General features: G+C 66.4%; 1 protein-coding gene across 2 annotated transcripts; it reads right to left on the bottom strand.

The window, feature by feature from the left end:
* Positions 1-107: 107 nt before the first annotated feature.
* SEMA6B (semaphorin 6B) lies at positions 108-21,378 on the bottom strand. Of its 2 annotated transcripts, none has more exons than XM_074528502.1 (17): positions 20,969-21,378; positions 8,454-8,602; positions 7,655-7,784; positions 7,290-7,350; positions 7,068-7,130; positions 6,656-6,757; positions 6,131-6,221; positions 5,938-6,057; positions 5,760-5,848; positions 5,135-5,352; positions 4,221-4,352; positions 3,677-3,826; positions 2,983-3,177; positions 2,374-2,514; positions 2,188-2,265; positions 1,990-2,048; positions 108-1,913 (listed from the first exon to the last, which is right to left on the bottom strand). In XM_074528502.1, exons 1-17 carry the CDS (start codon positions 21,361-21,363, stop codon positions 931-933), a joined length of 3,156 nt encoding a protein of 1,051 aa, XP_074384603.1. In that variant the 5' UTR covers positions 21,364-21,378; the 3' UTR covers positions 108-930. The 2 variants fall into 2 exon arrangements, with proteins under 2 accessions (XP_074384603.1, XP_074384604.1); XM_074528503.1 differs by lacking the exon at positions 20,969-21,378 and adding an exon at positions 10,463-10,597.
* Positions 21,379-22,318: the final 940 nt, after the last annotated feature.

The raw sequence follows: 22,318 nt of genomic DNA, 5'->3' as shown, positions 1-22,318 counted from the left end.
GGTGCCCACGGAGCGGGTGCCACCCTGTGCCCCCTCCCAGCCCTGTGCCCCCCTCCCCGGCCGGTCCCGGCTCCCGGGGGGGGTGAAGAAGGTGCCGAGGCGGCGGCGGGGGAGTCGCCTCCGGTAACCGGGTGTTTATTGGGGCCGCGGGGTACAGCCCGCGGGCGGCCGCATGCATGGCCGCTGGGGGGGGGGGGCTCCCGCCGCCCCCTGCCCTATTTACAGCCTGCCACCCTCTGGGGACCTGCCACTGCCCCGCGACGCGACACGCCACCCCGGGTGGGTGCCGGGCAGGGGTGGCACCGAAAGGGCACCCTTTGCCAGCAGAGAGTGGGTTCGGTGGGGACCCCCCCGCGGTGCCCCCCACCCCGGCTGTGCTTTCCAGGAGGGGGTGCCGGGGGGTAGGGAAAGATGGGCAACCCCCAGGCTGGCACTGGGAAAGGGCTGACCCCAGACTGGGGGTGGGAGTGTGCCCCATCCCCAGATATCGCCACACTCGGGGGGCCCCCAGCCCCCCGCCCCCAAAACGCTCACCAGGTTCCATCACCCCAACCAAAGCACCCCCGGCCGGGTGTCCCCAGGGGGGTGGCAGCACCCCCGGGTGCCACTGGGGGGCTGCGGGCTGGGGGGCACAGCCCAGTGCCCGTGTCCGTCTGTCCATCCTGCTGCCCCCAGGGTGCTGCGGGCCCTGGCTCCGGCCTGGGGAGGGGACACTCTGGACGCTCCACCCCAGCACAAGGGACAACAACGCAGCCGGAGCGCAGGGCGCTGCCCCACGCCAGCCGGGGGCACCCCCAAACCCTATCGGGGGCACCCAGGGGGTGCCTGTCCCCCCTCACCCACGCAGCACCTCAGCCCGTGCCCGTCCCTGTCCCCAGCGAGCCGGGTCCCCATCAGTGTCCTGGCCGGGGAACGCGCACAGGTGCCACCCTATTTTCCCGAGGGAGTCCGCTCCACGCCGTAGCGCAGGAGGTGCTGCAGGTCCGTCAGCGGCCGCGGGGTGCCCGGTGCCCGCGCTGCCCGGTGCCCGGTGCCCGTCCCGTGCCGCCCGTAGCCGCCCGCCGCCGCCTCGCCGCTGTTGAACGTGTGGTTCCTCTTGAGGTGGGCGCCGGGGCGGCCCGTGCCGTTGTTGGCGTTGAAGTTCAGCTGCTCGGGGTGCCAGGGCGGCCCCTCGGTAAAGTCTCCCCCGTCCCCGCTGGGTGCCGACACCACCCGCCGGCGCTCGGGGCTGGGGTGCGGCGTCCCCCCGAAGTCGCCGTAGGAGCTGCGGGGCTGGCGGCGGGCACCGGCGGGCGGGTGCTGCCGGGTGCGGGGCCCCTCCTGAGCGTCTCGAGCCCAGTGCCCGTCACCTGAGGAGTCGCTGAGTTCGGCCTCCAGCTCCTGGTCCACCAGGATGGCGTGGCAGGACAGGGGGATGCCCCTCGGGGGGCGGCCGGAGCCGCCGTGCCCCCGCCCGGTGCCCGCGGGGCCGGAGCCGCCTCCAGGGTCCCGCAAGGCCGCGTTGATGATGTTGTGGCTCTGCTCCCAGGTGCAGTTCTGGAGGGCGCCGGGGCAGCGTTTCTGCTGCAGCGGGGTCTGCTCCGGCGTGGGCAGCACCCCCGAGTCCAGGTCGTGCTGGGTGACCTTGCCCAGCTCCTTGGGCCACCCGTTGGGCATGAGCGGGGCCAGCAGCGCTCCCCGTGCCCGCCGCTCGCCCAGGCGGCTGACGCTCACCACCGACTCACTGTGCGCCAGGATCGTCTCCTTGTCCTTGCGCCGCGCCAGCTCCTTGCGGTCCCGGTGCCCGATGAACCAGCACACGCTGAAACCGGAGATGACGGCGCCGATAACGAAGGCGGCCACGGAGGAGATCACCAGCAGGTTCACCGACACCAGCCCGTCCGGCTCGTCCACGAAGCTCTCCGTCACCAGCCCTGGCGGTGGGGACACGTCAGGGACCCGCGGGCGCCGCCACCGCGTCCCCGAGCCCGGCCCCGGCCCCGCACTCACCCTCGCACTCGCCCAGGTGGGACGTGCTGCCGCCGGCGATGTCCTGCTCGAAGGCCACCCTGGGGGGGCAAATTGGGGGGGTCAGTGGGTCCCAAACGGCCTGGCAGGGTCTCCCAGCTCCCGTCAGTTGGTTGAGGGCTGCAGGAGCTCTCTGGGGACACCCCTGTCCCCCACACGTCCCCAACCTGGCAGCGTTACCTGGGGCTGGGCTCCAGGAAGATGCAGGAGCCCTCGGGTGTCCAACCACAGTAGGGATCCCGGCTGCCCAGGCAGTTCCTGGCAGGGAGCAGAGATGTCAGGGCCAGCCCTGATGGGAGGACACGGCACCCCGGCCTGTGCTGTGCCTCAGTTTCCCCAGGCACGCTCCCAGCCCCCAGCACTCACTTCATGCAGCCCGAGTGCTGCTGGCAGCGAGCCACGGGCACCCTGGCCACGCATGGGGGGAAGGCCAGCAGCAGGGACCCCGCAGCCTTGTCCAGCTCCAGCCCCAGGAGCCGCCGCTCGTCCTCCGTGTCCCGGCCACACCTGGGGACAGGGCAGAGCTCATCATGGCCCCAGCCATGGGGGGCCCTCCAAAGCCTGGCCCAGCCCAGAGGAGATTTTCTCATCCATTCCCCACAGCCTTGCATCCCTCTCATCCATCCATCCATCCATCCATCCATCCATCCATCCATCCATCCATCCATCTCTCCCTCATCCATCCATCCATCCATCCATCCATCCATCCATCCATCCATCCATCCATCCCTCCATCCATCCATCCATCCATCCATCCCTCCCTCATCCATCCATCATCCATCCATCCATCCATCATCCATCCATCTGTCCATCATCCATCCATCCACCCTTCCATCATCCATCCATCTCTCCCTCATCCATCCATCCATCCATCCATCCATCCATCCATCCACCATCCATCCATCCATCCATCCTTCCATCCAAGCACCCACCCACCCCTTTTACTGCCCCTTCCCCTGGCACCCTGGCACTCACCTCCCAGGCTGGTAGGTCTCAAACTCCTCCAGGAAGACGCTCTGGCTGCCGGGGGCAGCGGGCCCAGGGCTGCTGGTGGCGTTGGGCAGGATGAGGAACTTGAGCACGGTGCCGGTGCTGGAACCCAGGAACACCACGGTGTGGTTGCCCCACGGCCCCGCCGCGTTGTCCACCACGATCTTACGGAGCTGGTACCTGCGTGGGGGAGGGAGCAGTGCTGGGGTGGGGGGGAATCCAGGGGTCCCAGGGAGGGGGAAAGAGTGAGACCCCCCAGCCCCACATCCCCATCTCCATGTCCCCATCCCCAGCCCTGTGTCCCCAGATCCAGCCCCACATCCCTGTCCCCATTCCCACCCCCCATCCCCAGCTCCCTGTCCCCATTCCTGTCCCTGTCCCCATTCCTGTCCCTGTCCCCATTCCTGTCCCTGTCCCCATCCCTGCTCACGCCCCGGCTGCCCTGCCGGCGGGAGGCTGCGGCCCAAGAGCGCGGCTTGATTAATTCCCCATCAAGCAGCAATTAAGGCAGATTTAATTAGGACGAGACAATCTTGACTGCAAAGTGTATGAGATTTATCAGCTCTCCCAGCGCTCCCAGCGCTGACACAAGCATGGAAAGGCAGCACGGGAGGCTCTGGCCAGCCCCTTCCAGCCCCTTCCAGCCCTCTCAGTGTCCCCAAGCCCCTCGGGCACCCACCGGGTCATGGTGCGGAGGATCCAGGGGGCGTTGCCCAGGGCCGGCACCGCCTCGTCCATCAGCGGATGCGTCTTGACGAAGTTGAGGATCTCGTCGGGGAAGGCGCTGGAGGAGTTGTAGCGCATCCCCGGGGACGCGCAGCAGCCGGGCCTGCAGCCAGGGTATGGCTCAGTGGCGCTGTCCCCAGCCTGTCCCCAGCTCCGCTGGTACTGGCCGTGGTTGTCATCACCCCTGTCCCCATCCCAGTGGGTACTGGCCATGGTTATCATCACCCCTGTCCCCATCTCTGTCCCCATCCCTGTCCCTTTCTCAGCAGGTACTGGCCCCTGTCCCCATGCCTGTCCCCTTCTCAGCAGGTACCGACTGTGGTTGTCATCACCCCTGTCCCCATCCCTGTCCCCTTTCCAGCTGGTATTTGCCATGGTTGTCATCACCCCTGTCCCCATCCCTGTCCCTGTCCCCATCCCTGTTCCTTTCCCCAGTCCCACCACTGTCCCTGCCACTGACAGTCCTTGCCAGCTCTGTCCCCAGCCCCGTCTCTCACCGTGGCTTTGGCACCATGTCCTCTGGCACGGGTGTCCAGATGGACTCGGGCGATTTCTGCTCCCGGAACCGTCCCTCAAACACGGCGGCCACCTGGGTCATGTCGAAGGCGCAGACGGCGGAGCCGGGAATGCTGTGGGGACACGGTTGTGGGGTGAGCATGGGAAGGCCCCAGCGAGTGCCAGGGGCCCTGCACATCCCAAATGGAAACGAGCCCATTTCCTGTCCAGGACCCATCACAGATCCCACTCAGGATACAGCTTTGATCCCACCCAGACCCCACTCAGGATCCAGCTTTGATTCTGCCCAGATCCCACTCAGGATCCAGCTTTGATTCCACCCATATCCCACTCGGGATCCAGCTTTGATTCCACCCAGACCCCACACAGGATCCAGCTTTGATCCCACCCAGATCCCACTCAGGATCCAGCTTTGATTCCACCCATATCCCACTCAGGATCCAGCTTTGATCCCACCCAGACCCCACTCAGGATCCAGCTTTGGTCCCACCCAGACCCCACTCAGGATCCAGCTTTGATTCCACCCAGATCCCACTCAGGATCCAGCTTTGGTCCCACCCAGACCCCACTCAGGATCCAGCTTTGATTCCACCCAGATCCCACTCAGGATCCAGATTTGATCCCACCCAGATCTCACTCAGGATCTGGCTTTGATCCCACCCAGATCTCACTCAGGATCCAACTTTGATTCCACCCAGATCCCACTCAGGATCCAGATTTGATCCCACCCAGATCCCACTCAGGATCCAACTTTGATCCCACCCAGATCTCACTCAGGATCCAGCTTTGATTCCACCCAGATCCCACTCAGGATCCAGCTGTGATCCCACCCAGACCTCAGCTGGCACCCAGCTCTGAGCCCGGGCAGTCTGGGCAGGGCACAGGAGGCTCTGACCTGTTGGTGGGCGTGGAGAACACGGCCAGGACCACGGGGCGCCCGTCCAGCTCCAGGATGTCCGTCACGGCTTGGATGACGTTGAAGTAGAAGTGGGAATCGCCCGGCACGGAGCAGTTGAGCCGGGCCTTGAGGAAGGACGTCCACTGCTTCTCCAGCACCCGCTGCGAGCCCCCCATGTCGTTCTTGCACACCCGGGCCACCCGTGACACCACCACCTGTGGGGAGGACACGTGTCACCACCCAACCCCTGTGTCCCTGTCCCTACCCTGGGTGTCCCTGTGGGCGTCCCAGAATGGTTTGGGTTGGAAGGGAGCTATGGGATCATAGGGAAATATAGGTTGGATACTGGGAAAAAGTTTTTTACAGGAAAGGTGATAAAGTTCTGGAATGTTCTGCCCGGGGAGGTGGTGGAATCACCATCCCTGGGTGTGTTTAACAAAGCCTGGATGTGGCACTGGGTGCCAGGGTTGAGTTGAGGTGTTGGGGCAGGGTTGGACTCAACAACCTTTAAGGTCTCTTCCAACCCAGTGATTCTATGAATTCTGTGCATTCTGTGAGTTCTGTGAATTTGGGAGAATTTGGGGAATTCTGTGCATCTCCTCCCCAGTGGGACAGGTCCCACCTTCTCCAGGTAGTTGAACTCCATGGCGATCTCGCGGAAGAAGAAGTAGACGTGGCTCCTCCATTCCACGGCGTGCACAAAGTAGGGCTCTGAGGGGACAGCAGGGTCAGGGATGGCCCAGGATGGGGTCACAGGGGACACATGCCCTGTCCTGGCACGGCCCAGGGTGGGGACACACCTTTGAACCACTTGGAGTCGTGTTTGACGGTGCGCAGGGTGGGGCTGTCCCCGAGGCTGCGGTAGATGACGGCGTCGATGGCCAGGAAATCCGTCACCGTGGCGGTGAAGAGCATCCCCCCTGCAGGGGACAAGGTGTCAGCGGGGTTTGGGGACACCGTGCCCGCTGTGACAGCGGCAGTGCCACCACTGACCTGTGAACAGGGCCACGTTGGCGTGCTTGGGGTCGTAGGGACAGCGGGCCATGCCGCTGATGTTGTCCCCGACGGGCTCCAGCGTGTCCATCTAGAGCGGGTGACAGGGGGACGTGAGGGCACACCCGGGCACGGGGGCACCCGCGCTCCCCATCCCCAGGGGGGCTCTGCCTGCAGCTGGCACAGGCAGGGCTGAAGGTGTTGGTGCTGCAGACCCCTCCCATGGGTGCCCCTTTCTGCCTTCACCCCCACACCCTTCCTGTGGGTGCCCCCTCCTTCCCTGACCTCAAAACCCTTCCCAGGGGTGTTCCCTCCTGCCTTCACCCCAAACCCCTTCCCATGGGTGCCCAAAACCCTTCCCTGACCCCAAAACCCTTCCCAGGGGTGTTCTGTCCTTCTCTGACCCCAAAACCCTTCCCATGGGTGCCCAAAACCCTTCCCTGACCCCAAAACCCTTCCCATGGGTGCCCCCTCCTCCCCTGGCCCCAGCCCCCTCCCTCACAGTGACCCATCCCGGGGGCTCACACTGTAGTTGGCACAGACGGGGTTGAAGGCGTTGGTGCCACAGACGAACAGGAGGCTCTCGTTCCTCACCAGCAGCACCTTGATGAAGTTTCGGCACTCTGCCTGTGCCAGGAGAGGGGACCGTCACCCTCAGCACCCCAAAACCCCCCTCACCTCATGCCACCCCACCCAAACCCTCATCATTGCCAGGGGATGGCTTGGGGGGGGGGCTGTTCTCACCCCAGAACTGCATTTATGGGAGCTGGCAATGGGATTTCCGGCTCCCAAGAATTAATTACAGACCAATTTAGCCAATCAGCCAATAAATCAGTGACACAACCGCTGGGAGGGAGTGGGGTGGTGACACTGGGGAGGGGACAGGCTGTGACACAGCCACGGAGGGTCCCCAGGAGGGCAGATCCCACAGCTGTACCTCGTGCTTGCCCTTCATCCTGCAGATGCTGATGTCGTGCTGGTTCGAGCGCCACGTCAGCTTCTGGGTGGGGAAAAGCAGTGTGGGGATGGGGACGAGGCAACAGCACCCCCGTGAGACCCCCCTGAGACCCCCCAGAACTCCCTGAGACCCCCCAGAGTTCCCTGGGACCCCTCAGAGCTCCCTGGGAGCCCCAGCCCCCCCTGGACCCCCAGCACTCACCCGGTGGTAGCGCATCTCAGCAGCCCCGCTGGGCTCCAGGCTGACCCGATAGACATTGTCCCTGGGGAGGGGGACACGGGTGTCACCACCCCCCAGCTGGGGTGTGCCCCCCAGCACTGGGGGTACAGGATCCACCCCCACCCACCCCGGGAAGGTTTGGGGTGCTGGGGTGGACAGTGAGGGAGGTTTGGGGTGCTGGGGTGGACAATGGGCATCACCAGGGCACTGTCAGTGCCAGTGACCCCCCAGTGCCCCATGGCAGGTTTGGGGTGCCCCAGGCAGGCTCCTCCCCAGCAGAGAGGAGTGGGGAGCGTGTGGGGTGCCCCCCATGATGGAAGGGAGGTTTTGGGGTGCCGGCTCCTGACCTGTCCCCGATGAAGAGGGTCCTGTTGACCTTGAGGATGCGCTGGATGTTGAGGCGCTGGGTGCCCCCTCCCTCGGGGCCCCCCGGGCGGGCGGTGCCGTGCCCCACGAACACGGGGTAGTGCTTCACATCTGGGGGGGCACGGGGGTCACACGGGCACCCCCACACAGCCCGGGTCACCTCCCTGCTGCCACAGGCCCAAAATCCCTCCCCACGAGTGCCCCTCGCCTGCCTTCACCCCAAAGCACCCCAAAACCCTTTCCATAGTTACCCCCAAAAATACCCCAGAGCCCAGCCCTGGTTCTGTCCTGTCGTATTCCAAAACTCTCCCTTGGGTTCCCCCTTTTCCCTTCACCCCAATTCCCCCCAGCGCCCCTTCCCTTTCCATGACAAGCTGTGCCCCCCATGCCCCAGTGCCCCCTGTACCCCAGTGCCTCCCATGCCCCAGTGCCCCTTCCCTTTCCATGCCAGGCCATGCCCCCCATGCCCCAGTGCCCCCTGTGCCCCTTGTGCCCCAGACCCTCTTCCTTTCCATGCCAAGCAGTGCCCCCAGTGCCCCCCATGCCCCCCATGATCCAGTCCCCTTTCCCTTTCCATGCCAACCTGTGCCCACCATACCCCAGTGCCCCCCATGCCCCAGCCCCTCTTCCTTTCCATACCAAGCCGTGCCCCCCACGCCCCAGTGTCCCCCAATCCCCAGCGCCCCCCGTGCCCCAGTCCCGCTTCCCTTTCCATGCCAGGCCGTGCCCCCCAAGCCCCAATGCAGGGCCCCGCTCCCCCCAGCCCCGGGGGGCACTCACAGTCCGGGGGGGCCGTGGCGATGGGCCCGGGCTCCTCGGGGAAGGTGCCCCTCGCCGTCCTCTCGGCCGCCAGCAGCAGCAGCAGCACCAGGGGCACACGGGCTGGGGGTGCCATGGTGGCCCCCGCCCTGCCAGGGCACCCACCGCACCTGCGGGCACAGGTAGGGGGCTTGGGAGGGGGCAGCACCCACAGGGAACCCCCCCGAGCACCCCAAACCCGCGGGTGTCTCCCCTCATTGGGGCCGTGCTGGGGTTTGTCACCAGCAGAACGTGGGGAAGGGGTTGGGGACATGGGGACATGGGGACAGGAGGGTGAGGACACATGGACAGAGAGACACGGGGACATGGGGACAAGAGGGAAGCCAGAGAGGCTCTTCCCCCTCCCAAAACGCCACCGGGATGTCGTGGAAGATCTCCAAGGACGCCTCAGAATGTCACAGCACCCCCGCACCCAAACAGCCCCAGTGCCACCGCCCGTGTCCCCTCACCACGCTGGGCCACCATGCCCACCCTGCCACCGGTCCCCGAGGGACTGGGTAATTAGCAGCCGGGCAGGGAATTAATTGATCATTAATTCCATGGGAGCCGGCAGCGGGAGCGATCGAAGCGGCGCCCTCGTCCCCCGCGGGGACCGGGCACGGTGACACTGGGGGGACCGGGACGGTGACATTGTGTGGGGATGGGGACAGTGATATTGTGGGGGCCGGGATGGTGACATTGTGGGGACCGGGGACAGTGACATTGTGGGGACCGGGATGGTGACATTGTGGGGACCGGGGACAGTGATATTGTGGGGACCGGACACGGTGACGTTGTGGGCTCTGGGGGTCACGGGACACATCCCCAGCCCCTCCATGGTGTCATCGGCCCCCCGTGAGACCCGCCACTGTCCCCAACCCGTCCCCTGGCCGTGCCACAGCCCCCGGGGACATCTGACCCCGACCCTGCTGTGCCACAGCCCTGGGCAGGAGGTGACCCCGGGGGGACCCGACCCTGGTGTCACAGCCCCTCTGGGGACAACTGACCCCATCCTCAGGGTGTCACCACCCTGGGACACCCAAATCTGTTCCCACTGTGTCAGGGACACCCAAACCTGTCCCCACAGTGCCACAGCTCCCAGTGACACCCAGCTTTGTCCCCACGGTGTCCCCAAATTTCAGGAAATGAGCGTTTGTGCCCGGTTTGTCACAGAGCGGCCCCCGAAAGCCACCGATCGCCGGAGGGAGGATGGGGGACCCCAAAAGCCACCCCAGGGCGGGGCTCGGTGAGAATCCTCCCTGGGGGGTTCGGGGGGGCCGTGCCGCGGCCCCGGAGCCCGAGCGGGGCTCCGGTGTCACCGTCCCCGGGCGGGCGGTGACAGCGAGCGGCGCAGGGAAAGCGGAGCCTCCGGCGCCATAAATGCCCGCGATTGTGCGGGGAAAGAAAAGGCAGCGGCGGGAGGAGGGGGGCACGGGGAGGAGGGGGCACGGCGGGGAGGGGGACACGGCCACGGGGGGGGTGACAAACAGGGACCCATTCATGGCAGTGGCGGAGCAGGGGGACGGTCACCAGCGCGGCTGTGGGGAAACTGAGGCAGCGTGGGGGGACAGGGGGATGTGCCGGGGGTGAGGGGGGGTCTCCACTCGGGTGTCCCCGACACGGAGCGGGGGAGCGGCCCCGGGCATGTCCCTCATCCCCGTCCCTGCTCAGTGCCTCAGTTTCCCCACGGCAGAGCGCGCTCAGCCCTCACCCCCACACCAAGCTTTGGGGGGCGGGCGGAGCTGCTTGGTCAGTCCCACCCCCCCTCCCCAACATCCCCGCGACCCCCGGCACTGGGGAATGGGGCAGGAAAGGGGGGGCAGCCCCAGTGTCCCCCTCTTGCTGCCCTCCCGGCGGCTCTGAGCGCAGCGGGATCTCTGATCCCACTGATGGGGTGTCCCTGCCGGGGGGGCCCCCCATTCCCGTCCGTTCCCGGGGGGGTGGGAGCCCCTCCCGTGCCATCCGCCCCCCCAGCGCCGCGCTTTGCCCACCTGAGCCGCTCCGGCCGCCTCCGCCGCCGCCCGGTGTCACCGCTGTCCCCGGGGCCGGCAGGGGGGTCCCATGTGCCACCCCCCCCTCCAGGACGCCCCGAGAGCCGCTCAGCTGTCACACCAACCCCCCGCGACCCCCGGGGAGGGGGCCCGCGCCCCCCGCCCGCGCCAGGTGGGAAGGTAGGGCTGATGTCACCGTAACCGGAGCCACCAAACCCCCCCCGCCCCGGCAGCTGTCACCCGGGGGGGCACCCCTGGGACCCCCCCCCGAGCGGCACCGCGGAGTCCCCGCGGGAAAACAGCGGCACGAGGGACTCTGAGAGCCCCCCGGACACGGAGCGGGGACAGAGGGACAGCGGGGACACCGCCAAGGGTCCCCCATCCTCATAAACCCCTTAGGAGGGCAGCGGGAAAGAGGGGGGGACACACCGGGAATGAGGGGGACACACCGGAAATGGGGGGGACACCGAGAAGGGAGGGACACCAGGGAGGGGGACACACCCCGGGAAACACGGGGGACAATGGGAAAGGGGGGGCAGTGCAAAAGAGGGGACACTGGAGAATGGAGGGACATCGGGAAGGGGACAATCTGGGAAAGGGATGACGGGTGGCAAAGGCGCAGGACACCAACAATGAAATCCCCGAAAATTCAACTTTTTGGGACACCCCTCCCTGCTATAATCTCAATATCCACATCCCTCTCTGTCGGTCTAATGCCGGATTTTGGGGTCATTTCCTTCAGGAGGCGCCCAACGCCAATAAGAAATCAGTAATTAGTTATGCTAATGAGGCATTTACACACCACCCCACATGCTCCAGCCCCCCAAAAGGCGAACGCTCAGTGGGGTCATCCAGCGCCACCCCCATTGGCACAGGGGGGTTTGGGGGTCACCAGCAGCGCCCCCCCAAGCGCTGCCCCCCTCCCCAATCCCAGCTGCCGCTGCCGCCGGGGCCGGGGGGCTGAGCCCCCCCCGGGTTTCCGTTCCGGGCCCGGTTCAGATGGCAGAGCCAGGAAGCAGCTGTCCCCACGGCAGGGCCGGAGCAAATGTCACCCCGGCCACCTGGCACCGCGCGCTGGCCTTGTCCCCGTCCCCGTCCCTGTCCCCGTCTCCTGTCGCCGGTCCCCCCCTTTGCGGGCAGCACCCCCAGAGCTGCCCAGAGCTCGGGGGAACACCAGCACCGGAGGGGTCCCCGGGCGGTGACAGGGCTGGGGGGTCACCAGGGGGGGACACAGCACCCACGGTTTACCTTGGCGCTTCCCCGGCCCCGCCGGCGGCTCAAATGTCCCCCCGGGCCTCCCGCTCCGGTTACCGGCTCCGCTTACAGCTGCCGTTTATAGCCCCGCTCCTTGTCCCTTGTCCCTTGTCCCTTGTCCCTGTCCCCTCCCCATCGCCCCCCGGGTGGGGACACAAGCTCCGAGCCCCCCAGGACACCGACAGCGACCAAGGGCACGGGGGTGGTGCGGACCCCGCGGTCACCTTGGGCGGCTTTGTCGCCCACCGTGGGTGCCCAGAGGTGGCCCCGGGTGCTGGGAGCCCCCTCGATGCCCCCCCGGTGCCACCCATGGGTGCCCCGACACGTCCCCTCCGGCAGCCGCCGGCGCTGGTGGCCGGCCAGAGCCGCATGGTGATTTGCATATTAAATCCAGGCTCATCTGCATATTAAGAACGGTTTCCTAGCGAGGAGGATCACGCGTCACGCCGAAATAAACCCCGGGGAGGGGGGGGGACAGAGGGGGTGGCAGACGGAGGGCTGTGTGTCCCCCCTCCCCAATTCACAGAACTTGTCCCCTGTTGTCCCCCCAGTTCAATGCCTTTGTCCCCTTGTCCCCCTCAGTTCTATGGGACGGGATCCTCCCGTGTCCTGCTGCTCTCCCCAAGCCACACAACCACCCCTGTCCCCCCAAAAACTGTCACCCCCCTTGTCCCCAAAGGGCAGGCACGTGCCTGACCCTCCTGTCCCTGCAAAACACCCATTGCCCTCATCCCCCCTGTCCCCAAAGCCCCACTTCACCCATTCCCTTCATTCCCATTGTCCCCAGGGCACTCACCCTGGTCCTGTGCCACCCCAGGGGCTCTGTGCCCAGGCGGGGTCCCCTCGGTGTCACCCTGCCATCCCTCTTTGTCACCCGCATGGCCCCAGGGCGGTGACAGGAGCAGCTCCGAGTCACCTCCTCCGGCCTCGTGCCTCAGTTCCCCTTTGGGGAGGGAAGAGGGAACCCCCTGTTCCTGCCCCGGCCTGGCACCGCCCTGGAACCCCCACCCAGAGCCATGCCAGTCCTGGATGGCACCTCCCCTGTGCAACCTGCCTGTGCCATCCCTGTCCCCAGGGGTTCCTGTCACCTCCTGATGGAGCCCCCGTCCCCAGGGTGTCACAGTCCCCCAGTGTCCCCTTTCCGTGTCCCCACGGGATCCCTGAGGGGCAGCAGCTCCCGGCTCAGCCCCACAGGGACTCTGCAATAACAACACCGGCAGTGTTTACATCCGGCTCAGGGAACCCTGCAATTACAGCCAGGACAGGGAGCCCCGGCATTCCGGGGATGGGAGGCTGCTGAACACACCCACAGCACCCACAGCACCCACAGGCACCCCAAACCCATCCTGAACCCACCCCAAACCCACCCAAATCCACCCCAAACCCATCCCAAAACCACCCCAAACCCACCCCAAAACCACCCCAAACCCATCCCAAACCCACCCCAAATTAATCCCAAACTCACCTCAAACCCACTCTAAACCCACTCCAAAGCCACCCCAAACCCACCCTGAACCCACCCCAAACCCACCCTGAACCTACCCCAAAGCCACCCCAAACTCACCCCAAATTAACCCCAAAGCCACCCCAGTGCTCAGGGAGCAGCCCTACAATCACAACCCATCGATCCCAGAGCCAGAGGAGTTGGGGGAGGCTCTGGGAGGTCGGGACCAAGGGTCAGTCTCAAAGCCAGGTCAGTTTTTAACCCCTAACAAAGTTGGTTTTGGGTTTTTTTTAGGCGTTTTTGGGTGTTTGTTGGATTCAGGCCCCCTTCCCCATGTCACCTATGCTGCCCTGCTGGGGACAATGGGGCTGCTCCACTCTGCAGGCCCAGAACCAGCAGTTCCCATTAGGATTATCTTCAAACTCCTACTTGTACTTAAATAAAGTTAAATATAAGTATCTGCTGGCTTCAATGGGCAGAGAGGGGCTGGGGGTGGCAGATCACCTCAGTGTCACCTCAGTGTCACCCAGTGCTGTCCCCTGCTGATGATGGCCCTGCAGGTGGCAGGTGCCCCCCTGCCCCCCTGGAGCCCCCCACCTCCCAGGAACACCCAGGATGGGAACACCAGAGGGGACAGGAGACAAATCTCCTCCTGCCACTCCTGCTGTGCCCAGAGGGTGACAAGGTGACAAGTGGCTTCCTGTGCCAAGGTGTGGGTGAGAGCACGTGAGCCTTCACCCTGCTCCTCCTCCTCCCCACCCTCTCCATCCTGCTCTCTGTTTTGGAAGCGTCCTCTGTCCTGGGGACAGGTGGGGGTTTGTGGGGTGACCCCCAGCCCCTGAGCCCCCCAGAGGGGCTGGGATGGGCCCTGGCAGTGCTGGGGGACGGGGGGAGCATGGGAGGAGGAGGAGGAGGGAGGGTGCAGGGGGTGCAGGGCATGTGCAGATGGAGCAGGGATGTGGGATGTGCAGGGGGACGTGGGCTGGAGGCAGCGGGGAGGATGGGATGGAGAATGGGATGGAGGATGGGATGGAGAATGGGATGGAGAATGGGATGGAGGATGGGATGGAGGATGGGATGGAGAATGGGATGGAGGATGGGATGGAGGATGGGATGGAGGATGGAGGATGGGATGGAGGATGGTGTAGAGGATGGAGGGTGGGATGGAGGATGCAGGCTGGGTTAGGGGACACAGGGTGGGGTGTGGGATGGGATGCAGGCTGAGGTATGGAGTGGGATGCAGGTCAGGGCATAGGATGCAGGCAGGGCTGTGGGATGCAGGATCCAGGCTGGGATGCAGGATGCAGGATGGGATGCAGGATAGGATGCAGGATTCAGACTCTGGGATGCAGGATGGGATGCAGGATTCAGGCTGGGATGCAGGATGCAGGATTCAGACTGGGATGCAGGATTCAGCCTCTGGGATGCAGGATGGGATGCAGGCAGGGCTGTGGGATGCAGGATGGGATGCAGGATGCAGGTTTCAGGCTGGGATGCAGGATTCAGGCTCCAGGATGCAGGATCCAGGCTCTGGGATGCAGGCTGGGATGCAGGCTGGGATGCAGGATGCAGGCTGCGATGCAGGATTCAGGCTCTGGGATGCAGGATGGGATGCAGGATGCAGGATGCAGGCTCTGGGATGCAGGCCGGGCTCCGGGATGCCAGAGGCTCAGAACAAAGGGCCATTGTTCCCAGCGCCGCCTCCGCGCTGCCGCCTCGCCGGAAGGTCCGAGCGGCCGAGCCGCCCTCGGAGCCGCTCCTCGTTCTCACACCGGTGCCACTGCTGCCACTGCCACTGCTGCCACTGCCACCCCCACCGCCACCACCGCGCCAAAAGCCTCGGGGCACGAGGGTGTCCCTGTCCCCTGCCAGGCCCTGCCAGGTGTGCCAGGTGCCATCTGTGCGTGGGGAGGTGGCACGTGCGCGCGGGGGGTGTCACCGTGTGCCATGTGTGTGTGCTATGTGTGTGTGTCATGTGTGTGCAGGTGTCGGTGCGCACAGCAGGTGTCACACGTGTCACATGTCACAGTCAGCGTGCGTGTGCAGGGCTGGCAGGAGGCACCGGGTGACACACATGTGCAGGAATGTGGGCACCAGCTGGCACCTGTGTGTGGCAGCGTGCGGGCACCGGGTGGCACCGGGGTGTCTGTGCAGGGGATGTCACGCGTGTGCAGGGGATGTCACACATGCACAGGTCTGTTCATGGCTGTCACATGTCACACATGCACAGGTCTGTTCATGGCTGTCCCACGCGTGACCAGGGTTGCACACCCAGGGCTGGCATGAGGGACGGAGCCCAGCATGGCCGGGTTATTTCGGGCACATGGCGAGGATGGATCTCAGCTCCCGCCTCCCAGAGCTCCACCCTGACCCTTCCTGCTTTCCCGGCGCTGTGTCCCGGCGCTCCCGGCGGGAGGCGATGGATGGGGCGGTCAGAAATGCCCGCGGTGTTCCCACCATGCATCTCTGGGGTGACCCATCCCACCCTCCTCATCACCCTGGGGCTGCCTCCCTCCACTCCTGCTCCTGCTCGGTGCCTCAGTTTCCCCACCCGAGCCCTCACGGTCCCTCCCGCCGCCGCCGCTGCCCCGGGGCCACCGTGTCCCCTCCCGTGTCCCCTCCCGTGTCTCCCCCAGATCCCCCCGGCGCCAAACGCGGCGCTGAGCTCGGCCGCGGCGCTGCCGGGTTTGATGGGATTATCCCGGCGGGCGGGATTACACGGCAAGAGTGAGGATTAGCCACGGCGCATCGGCACGACACTGCCACTGTCACCACAGCCACCGCCACTGACACCGCCACCACTGCCACCGCCACCGCCACTGCCATTGTCACTGCCAGGACACTGCCACCACATCCATTGCCACTGTCACTGCTACTGCCATTGTCACTGCCAGGACACTGCCACCACATCCATTGCCACTGTCACTGCCACAGCGACAGCTACTGCCACTGCCACTTCCACTGGCATTGCCACTGCTACCGCCACCACTGCCACTGCCAGGACACTGCCACCACAGCCACTGTCACTACCACTGCCACTGTCACTGCCACAGCAACAGCTACTGCCACCGCCACTGCCACTTCCACTGCCATTGCCACTGCTACCGCCACCACTGCCACTGTCACTGCCACAGCGACAGCTACTGCACTGCCAGGGCACTGCCACAGCCACTGTCACTGCCACTGCCACAGACACTGCCACCACCACTGCCACCACTGCCATTGCCACGGCCAAAGCCACTGCCACAGCCCTGCCACCACCACAGCCACTGTCACTGCCAGGACACTGCCACCACAGCCACTGTCATTGTCACTGCCACCGTCACAACATCCATTGCCACTGTCACTGCCACAGCGACAGTTACTGCACTGCCAGGACACAGCCACTGCCACAGACAGAGACACTGCCACTGTCACTGCCACCACTGCCACTGACACTGTCACTGCCACAGCCACCACCACAGCCACAGCCAGAGACACAGACACCGACACTGTCACTGCCACCACTGCCACCGACACTGCTGCAGCCACTGCCACAGACACTACCACTGCCACCACTGCCACTGTCACTGCCACCGCCAAAGCCACCGCCACAGCTACACCACTGCCACAGCTGCTGCCATTGCCGCTGCCAACCGCCCGAACTGGGCTGAACTGGGAGCAACTGGAGCCCAAGTGCGGTGCCAAGCCCCAGCCTGGCAGGGCTCCTCTGGGAGCGGTGGCTTCAGCAGCCACTGTTTAATTAACCGGCTGCTGGGAGCCAGCACAAAGACACGAGAGGGATCTCTTTATCCCCCTCTTTTTTTTTTTTCTTTTTTTTTTTTTTTTTTGTGTTTTAATTTGACAAAATTGTAATTAAATAGGGAGCAAAATCCCGCCAGCACACGGCAGCCCCTCTGGGTCTCCTCTGTGCCAGCCCCCTGCTCTTCCTCTCCCCCTGCTTCACTCAGGGAATGCAACCCCTCATCATCTCCTTCTGGGGGATGCCACCACAGCCTGGGGGTCCCTGGAAGGCACCGAGGCCATCGTGTCCCCTTTGCTGCTGGGGTGGGCACTGCCAGGGCTGCAGAGCCTCCTTGGGGTGCCCTGTTCTGGTTCCACCTCCAACCTGGGCACGGGGGGCAGAGCCTGGAGCTCCCTGGGACGCAGCTCCCAAAGCTCCAGTGCCAATCCACGATGGGCACCAACAGGTTCAGCTCCTGCCTGGAGCTGGGATCGCTCCTGCTTTGCTTTGCCACTCTTTAATATCCCCCAAACGCAGCAAATGCCACCACAGCGAAACCATCCCGGCCCTGCCGGCCTGGCACAACAAGGAACAGCCACCCTGGACAGCGTGGTGTCCATGTCACCGTGCCCGGTGTCCCTGCCTGTGTCCATGTCACCGTGCCCGGTGTCCCTGCCCCGTGTCCCTGCCTGGTGTCTGTGTCACCGTGCCCAGTTCCAACCCCCCCAACAGGAGCTGGGATCTGGCCCCAGCTTTGGGAGATGCTCCAAGGGCCCGGAGCAGCTCAGCCCACTGAAAAATGAAATCGCATCCAAACTGGCAGGTTTAATTAAAAATATTCCAGCTTGTCTGGGGATACAAACCGCATCCGGCACTGCAGCAGGGATCTGCATCCAGCTCAGGGCCTGGCGGGCAGGGCCCGGCTGTGCCCCAGCAGTGCCAGGGGAGCAATGGTGGCAGCACAGCAGTTACTGCTTTAACTGGGAGCCGAACCAGCCAGGGCCGAGGGGACAGGGACAGCCAGCTCATGGGGACAGGGACACCCAGACCTGTGGGGACAGGGACACCCAGACCATGGGGACAGGGACACCCAGTCCATGGGGACAGGGACACTCAGCCTGTGGGGACAGGGACACCCAGTCTGTGGGGACAGGGACACCCAGTCCATGGGGACAGGGACACCCAGACCATGGGGACAGGGACACTCAGCACTGTGGGGACAGGGACAGCCAGCTCAATGGGGACAGGGACACCCAGAGCTGTGGGGACAGGGACACCCAGCCCGTGGGGACAGGGACACTCAGCACTGTGGGGACAGGGACACCCAGACCATAGGGACAGGGACACTCAGCACTGTGGGGACAGAGACAGTCAGCCTGTGGGGGCAGGGACACCCAGCTCCTGGGGACAGGGACACTCAGCCTGATGTCACTGCCCTGTCCCGTGCCTGGGGGCTCCTGCTGGGGCTGGGAGGGACACAGAGCCAGCAGAGCCCTGGTTTGGGGGGCACAGGAGCCCCCCCAGAGGGGACAGCTCTGCCGTGGGGGGCACACGTGGGCACCCCTGTGACTGAGCTGGGCCGCCCCCCTTTGTTTATGGGAATGTCACCAGAACCATGGGGGGCTCTGGGGAGGGGGGACGAGCTGTGCCCCCCACACTGACACCCCTGGCACTGCTGGTGGGGGCTGAGCTGCCCCTGGCACCCTCAAAGCTGAACCCGAGCCCGGGGCCACCTCCTGTCCCCCCACACAGCCACGTGTCCCGGTGGCAGCGGTGGCAGCAGTGACCCAGTTCCTGTGGCACCCCGGGGACGCTGCCCGGGGGCTGCAGAGCCACCCTGGCACCCAGAACTCACCAGGATGGCACCCCGGGACCCAGCGGGGACACCCACAGCACCCAGCCCGTGTGGGGGACACACGGCACTGCCCAGACCTGGCACACAGGGATGGACCCCAACCCTTGGCGTCGTTTTGTGGGGTACACAGCCAGGGGGACACACAGGGGACCCCCAAAGCGACCCAAGCCTTCCCAAGGCTGTGTCTGTAGGGCAGAGAGCTCTGCCCCCCCTGACCCCTCCCCAGGACATCCCCGGGGTGGGACCCGGCCCTGCCGGACCCCAACAGACCGAGGGGACACCAGGGGGGGACACGGCGGTGCCATTGTCACCCCCATCCCTCCCAGGCAAGCAGTGCCAACGCGGGGGGGTCACTCATGGCAGGCGTCTGACCCCCCCCCCCCCGCACCCCAGGGCTGGAGGATGGATTGGGGGGGTCCCGTCTGCAGCCCCGCCGAGCTCATGACCTGGTTCGGCAGAGGGAAACTGAGGCACGGCACGAGGCAGAGCTCACCCAAGGTCACCCCGTGCCGATGGCACAGCCCCGTGGGCATCGCCCCCCCCCCGCTCTAACGGGGGGTGCTGAGCCCCCTCCCCAAATGCCCTGCGCAGGGAGGGGCTCCCCACTCCCCTCTGCCCCATGGGGGGGCTGGGGGGGCTCGGGGTGCCCCAGCCCCGGCTGCTGTGGGAGATGTGGGCATGGAGGGCAGGCTGGGGGAGGGCAGGGGGCTTTGCTGGGTCTGGGGGTGCTCTGGGCACCCCAAGTGAGGGCGGCAGGGGAGGATTGGGGTCAGGCAGAGCCCCCCCAGCCGTGGTGCTTCGGGGTCCCCCCTCGGCTCCGTGCAGCGGTGCTGAGCCCCAAAAGGGGGCACGGAGCCCCCCCGGCCCTGCCCCGGTATCGGGGGGGTGTCAGAGCCCCCCCCCTCCGTGCACGGCGGGTCCCCCATTCCTGCCGGCTGCCCCCCAACTCCTGTTCCCACCAAGTTACAGCCCCGAGACAGAGCCGGGCACCCCCTGCGTTTGTGGGGGTCTGCTGTGCCCCCCACCCAGCCCTGCGGGATTATTTGGGGTGGGGGGGCACAAGCACCGAGCCCCCCAGGCTGAGCCTCGCTGCTCCCTTTTGGGGGCTGCACTGGCCGGACCCCCCCAGCCCAGCCGAGGCTGCCGGGGGTGGGGGGGCACAGAGGGACCCCTCCTTTTCACCCCCCCCAAAAAATAACAACAACGAGCCCTGGCTGCTGCCCAAAGAAACAGCGGAGGCAAAACGGAGCGCGACGAAGCAGAGACACCCCCCGATCCTCATCCTCATCCCCATCCTCGTCCCCATCCTCATCCTCATCCTCATCCCCATCCTCATCCTCATCCTCATCCCCATCCTCGTCCCCATCCTCATCCTCATTCCCGTCCCCATCCCATCCTCCCGGCTCAGGGTTGGGGGGGCTCCGGTTCCCGCGCCCCCCGCCGTGTCCCGGGGCTGGGGGGGGGTCGCGGTGCCGGCCCGGGGGGGCTGATGGGTGGGAGGGGGCGTGGGAGGGGATGGGGGTGGGCCGGGGTGCTGGGTGAAGGGGATGGGGGGGCTCAAGGTGCGGGGGGGTGCCGGGATGGGGAGAGGGGAGCGGGATCGGGGCGCTGGGGGGGGGTGGGATGAGGATGAGGATGGGGGGGTATCGGGGCGCTGGGGGGTTGGGATGAGGATGGGGGGGTATCGGGGTGCTGGGGGCACATGGGGGTGCTGGGGAGAGCAGGGGGCTGGGGTGGGGGCATGGGGCTGCGGGATGAGGGTGCGGGGAGGGTGTCGGGGGTGCCGGATGTGGGTGCCGGGATGATCGAGGGGTGCAGGGGAGGGCTGGGGGTGCGGGATGGAAGAATTGGGGTGCGGGTGGGACCCCCCCGGAGTGCCGGGTGGGGATGGCGATGCGGGACGGACGTGCTGGGGGGGCAGCGGTGCCGGGGGGGCTCAGGCTGCGGGGAGGGGGCGCAGAGGGCTGCGGGTTGGGGGGCGCGGGGGGGGCCCCTCCAGCCCGTGACCCTTCAAGGTTCCGCCCGCTCCGCTAACAAAAGCGCCGCTTCCCAATGCAGCAGCGGCGGCGGCGGGAGGGGGGAGGGCTCGGGGGGGGGGCACCCCCTTTTCTCCCTTCCCCCCCACCCCAGGAGGGGCAGCGGATGGAGAGGAGGGGAGGAGGAGGATGGAGCGGGACGGGAGCGCATGGGGATGGGGGCGGGCGGGGGGGGCACCGGCCGCGCTCTTACCTCTCCGTCCCGGTGGGGTCCGGGGGGGGCTCGGGGCTCCGCGCACCTGCGCCCACCGGCAGAGCTCGGCCCGGCCCCGCTCGGCTCCGCTCGGCCGCGCCGGGAGCGCCGGTACCGGGGCCGGGCGGGGCGGGGCCGCGGGGGGGGGGGGGCCGGGGCCGGGCCCGCCCGGTGGCTGCGGCGGCACCGGGGCCGCTCCGGCAGCAGCGGCGATGGAGGAGCCGCCGCCGCCGCCGGCGCTCCCGGAGCGGCTGCGCCCCCCGCCCTGCCCCCGCCCCGGGGAGGCGGCTCGGCCCGGGCCCCCCGCCCCCGGCACGGAGGGGGGAGCGCGGGGGGAGCGGCCCCGCCTGCCTCGCCCCCCCCCCCCCCGGGCAGGGGCAGCGCTCCCCCCGCATTCCCGGGCACCGGCACGGCTGGCACCGGCCCCCCCGCGGCCCCTCCAGCAGTTTCGCCCATCCCGGGCCCCAGGAGGGGCTGGGGTCGATCCCCCCCCCATCTCCCGCCCCGGTTCCCTCCATTCTTGGCACCAAGAGGGGTTCATACCGAGCCCCCCCATCCTCCGCCTCCGTTTCCCCCAGCCCTGGCACGGAGAGGGGCTGAGGCCGATTCCCTCCACCCCTTGCCTCAGTTTCCCACCATCCCCATCCCGGCCAGGGCTGCGACCCCATTCCCCCGCAGCCTCCAAGGCGATTCCCCTCCCCTGCTGTCCCTGTCCCCAGGCTGAACCCCCACTCAATGTGAGCCCCCATCCCCTGCCTCAGTTTCCCCTCACCCTCAGGAGCTGCTCTGCCCCCCTCGGGCTGCAGGGGACACCAGGATGGGCCCTGGGGGGCACCCGGGACTCTGGGGGTGACACCAGGGTGGGGGCCTAGCACGGCGATCCTTCGCTCGCTTTGTTGCTTTGTCCCGGTTGTTTTAGCCTGAAAAACCCCAAGTGAGGGTAAAACCCTGTCCGGGTGCGCGGGGTGCCCCGAGCCGTGCCCGGGCTCAGCCCGCCCTGGCCAGCAGGAGGTTCGGAGCTGATTCACCCCTTCCTGCATCCCTCCGGTTCCCAGGGCAGGGAGGGGACGGCCACCCCCGGGGGGACACTGACGGAAGGGGGGTCTCCAGGGCAAGGAAACACAGCCGTGACTCAGCGCCTGAATCAGCGTCCCCAGGGGCGCAGCGAGGGGAGACCGCGAGCCCCTTGACCTGTTCACACAGCCCCGGCCCTCCGCTCCCCCAGCTCGGGCTCATTAGGGCCAATTAATCAACGCTCCTCGGAATTCATTCCTCCGCAATTGCTGCCGGCACCGTCCTGACGCCTTTCGCTGAACATCCTGGGGCAGGCACCCCGATATCCCACAGATG

Source organism: Zonotrichia albicollis, chromosome 29, assembly GCF_047830755.1.
Source record: "Zonotrichia albicollis isolate bZonAlb1 chromosome 29, bZonAlb1.hap1, whole genome shotgun sequence".
Taxonomy (NCBI): domain Eukaryota; kingdom Metazoa; phylum Chordata; class Aves; order Passeriformes; family Passerellidae; genus Zonotrichia; species Zonotrichia albicollis.
The sequence above is the reverse complement of the archived record's forward strand: the minus strand, read 5'-3'. Positions and strand labels throughout refer to the sequence as shown.

Coding starts and splice junctions, on each gene's coding strand:
- SEMA6B (XM_074528502.1), bottom strand. CDS start 21,363: ATGCGGGGGGAGCGCTGCCCCTGCCCGGGGGGGGGGGGGGCGAGGCAG. Junction 7,131..7,289: donor CTGAGATGCGCTACCACCGG/GTGAGTGCTGGG, acceptor TTCCCCACCCAG/AAGCTGACGTGGCGCTCGAA. Junction 6,058..6,130: donor CAACGTGGCCCTGTTCACAG/GTCAGTGGTGGC, acceptor TGTCCCCTGCAG/GGGGGATGCTCTTCACCGCC.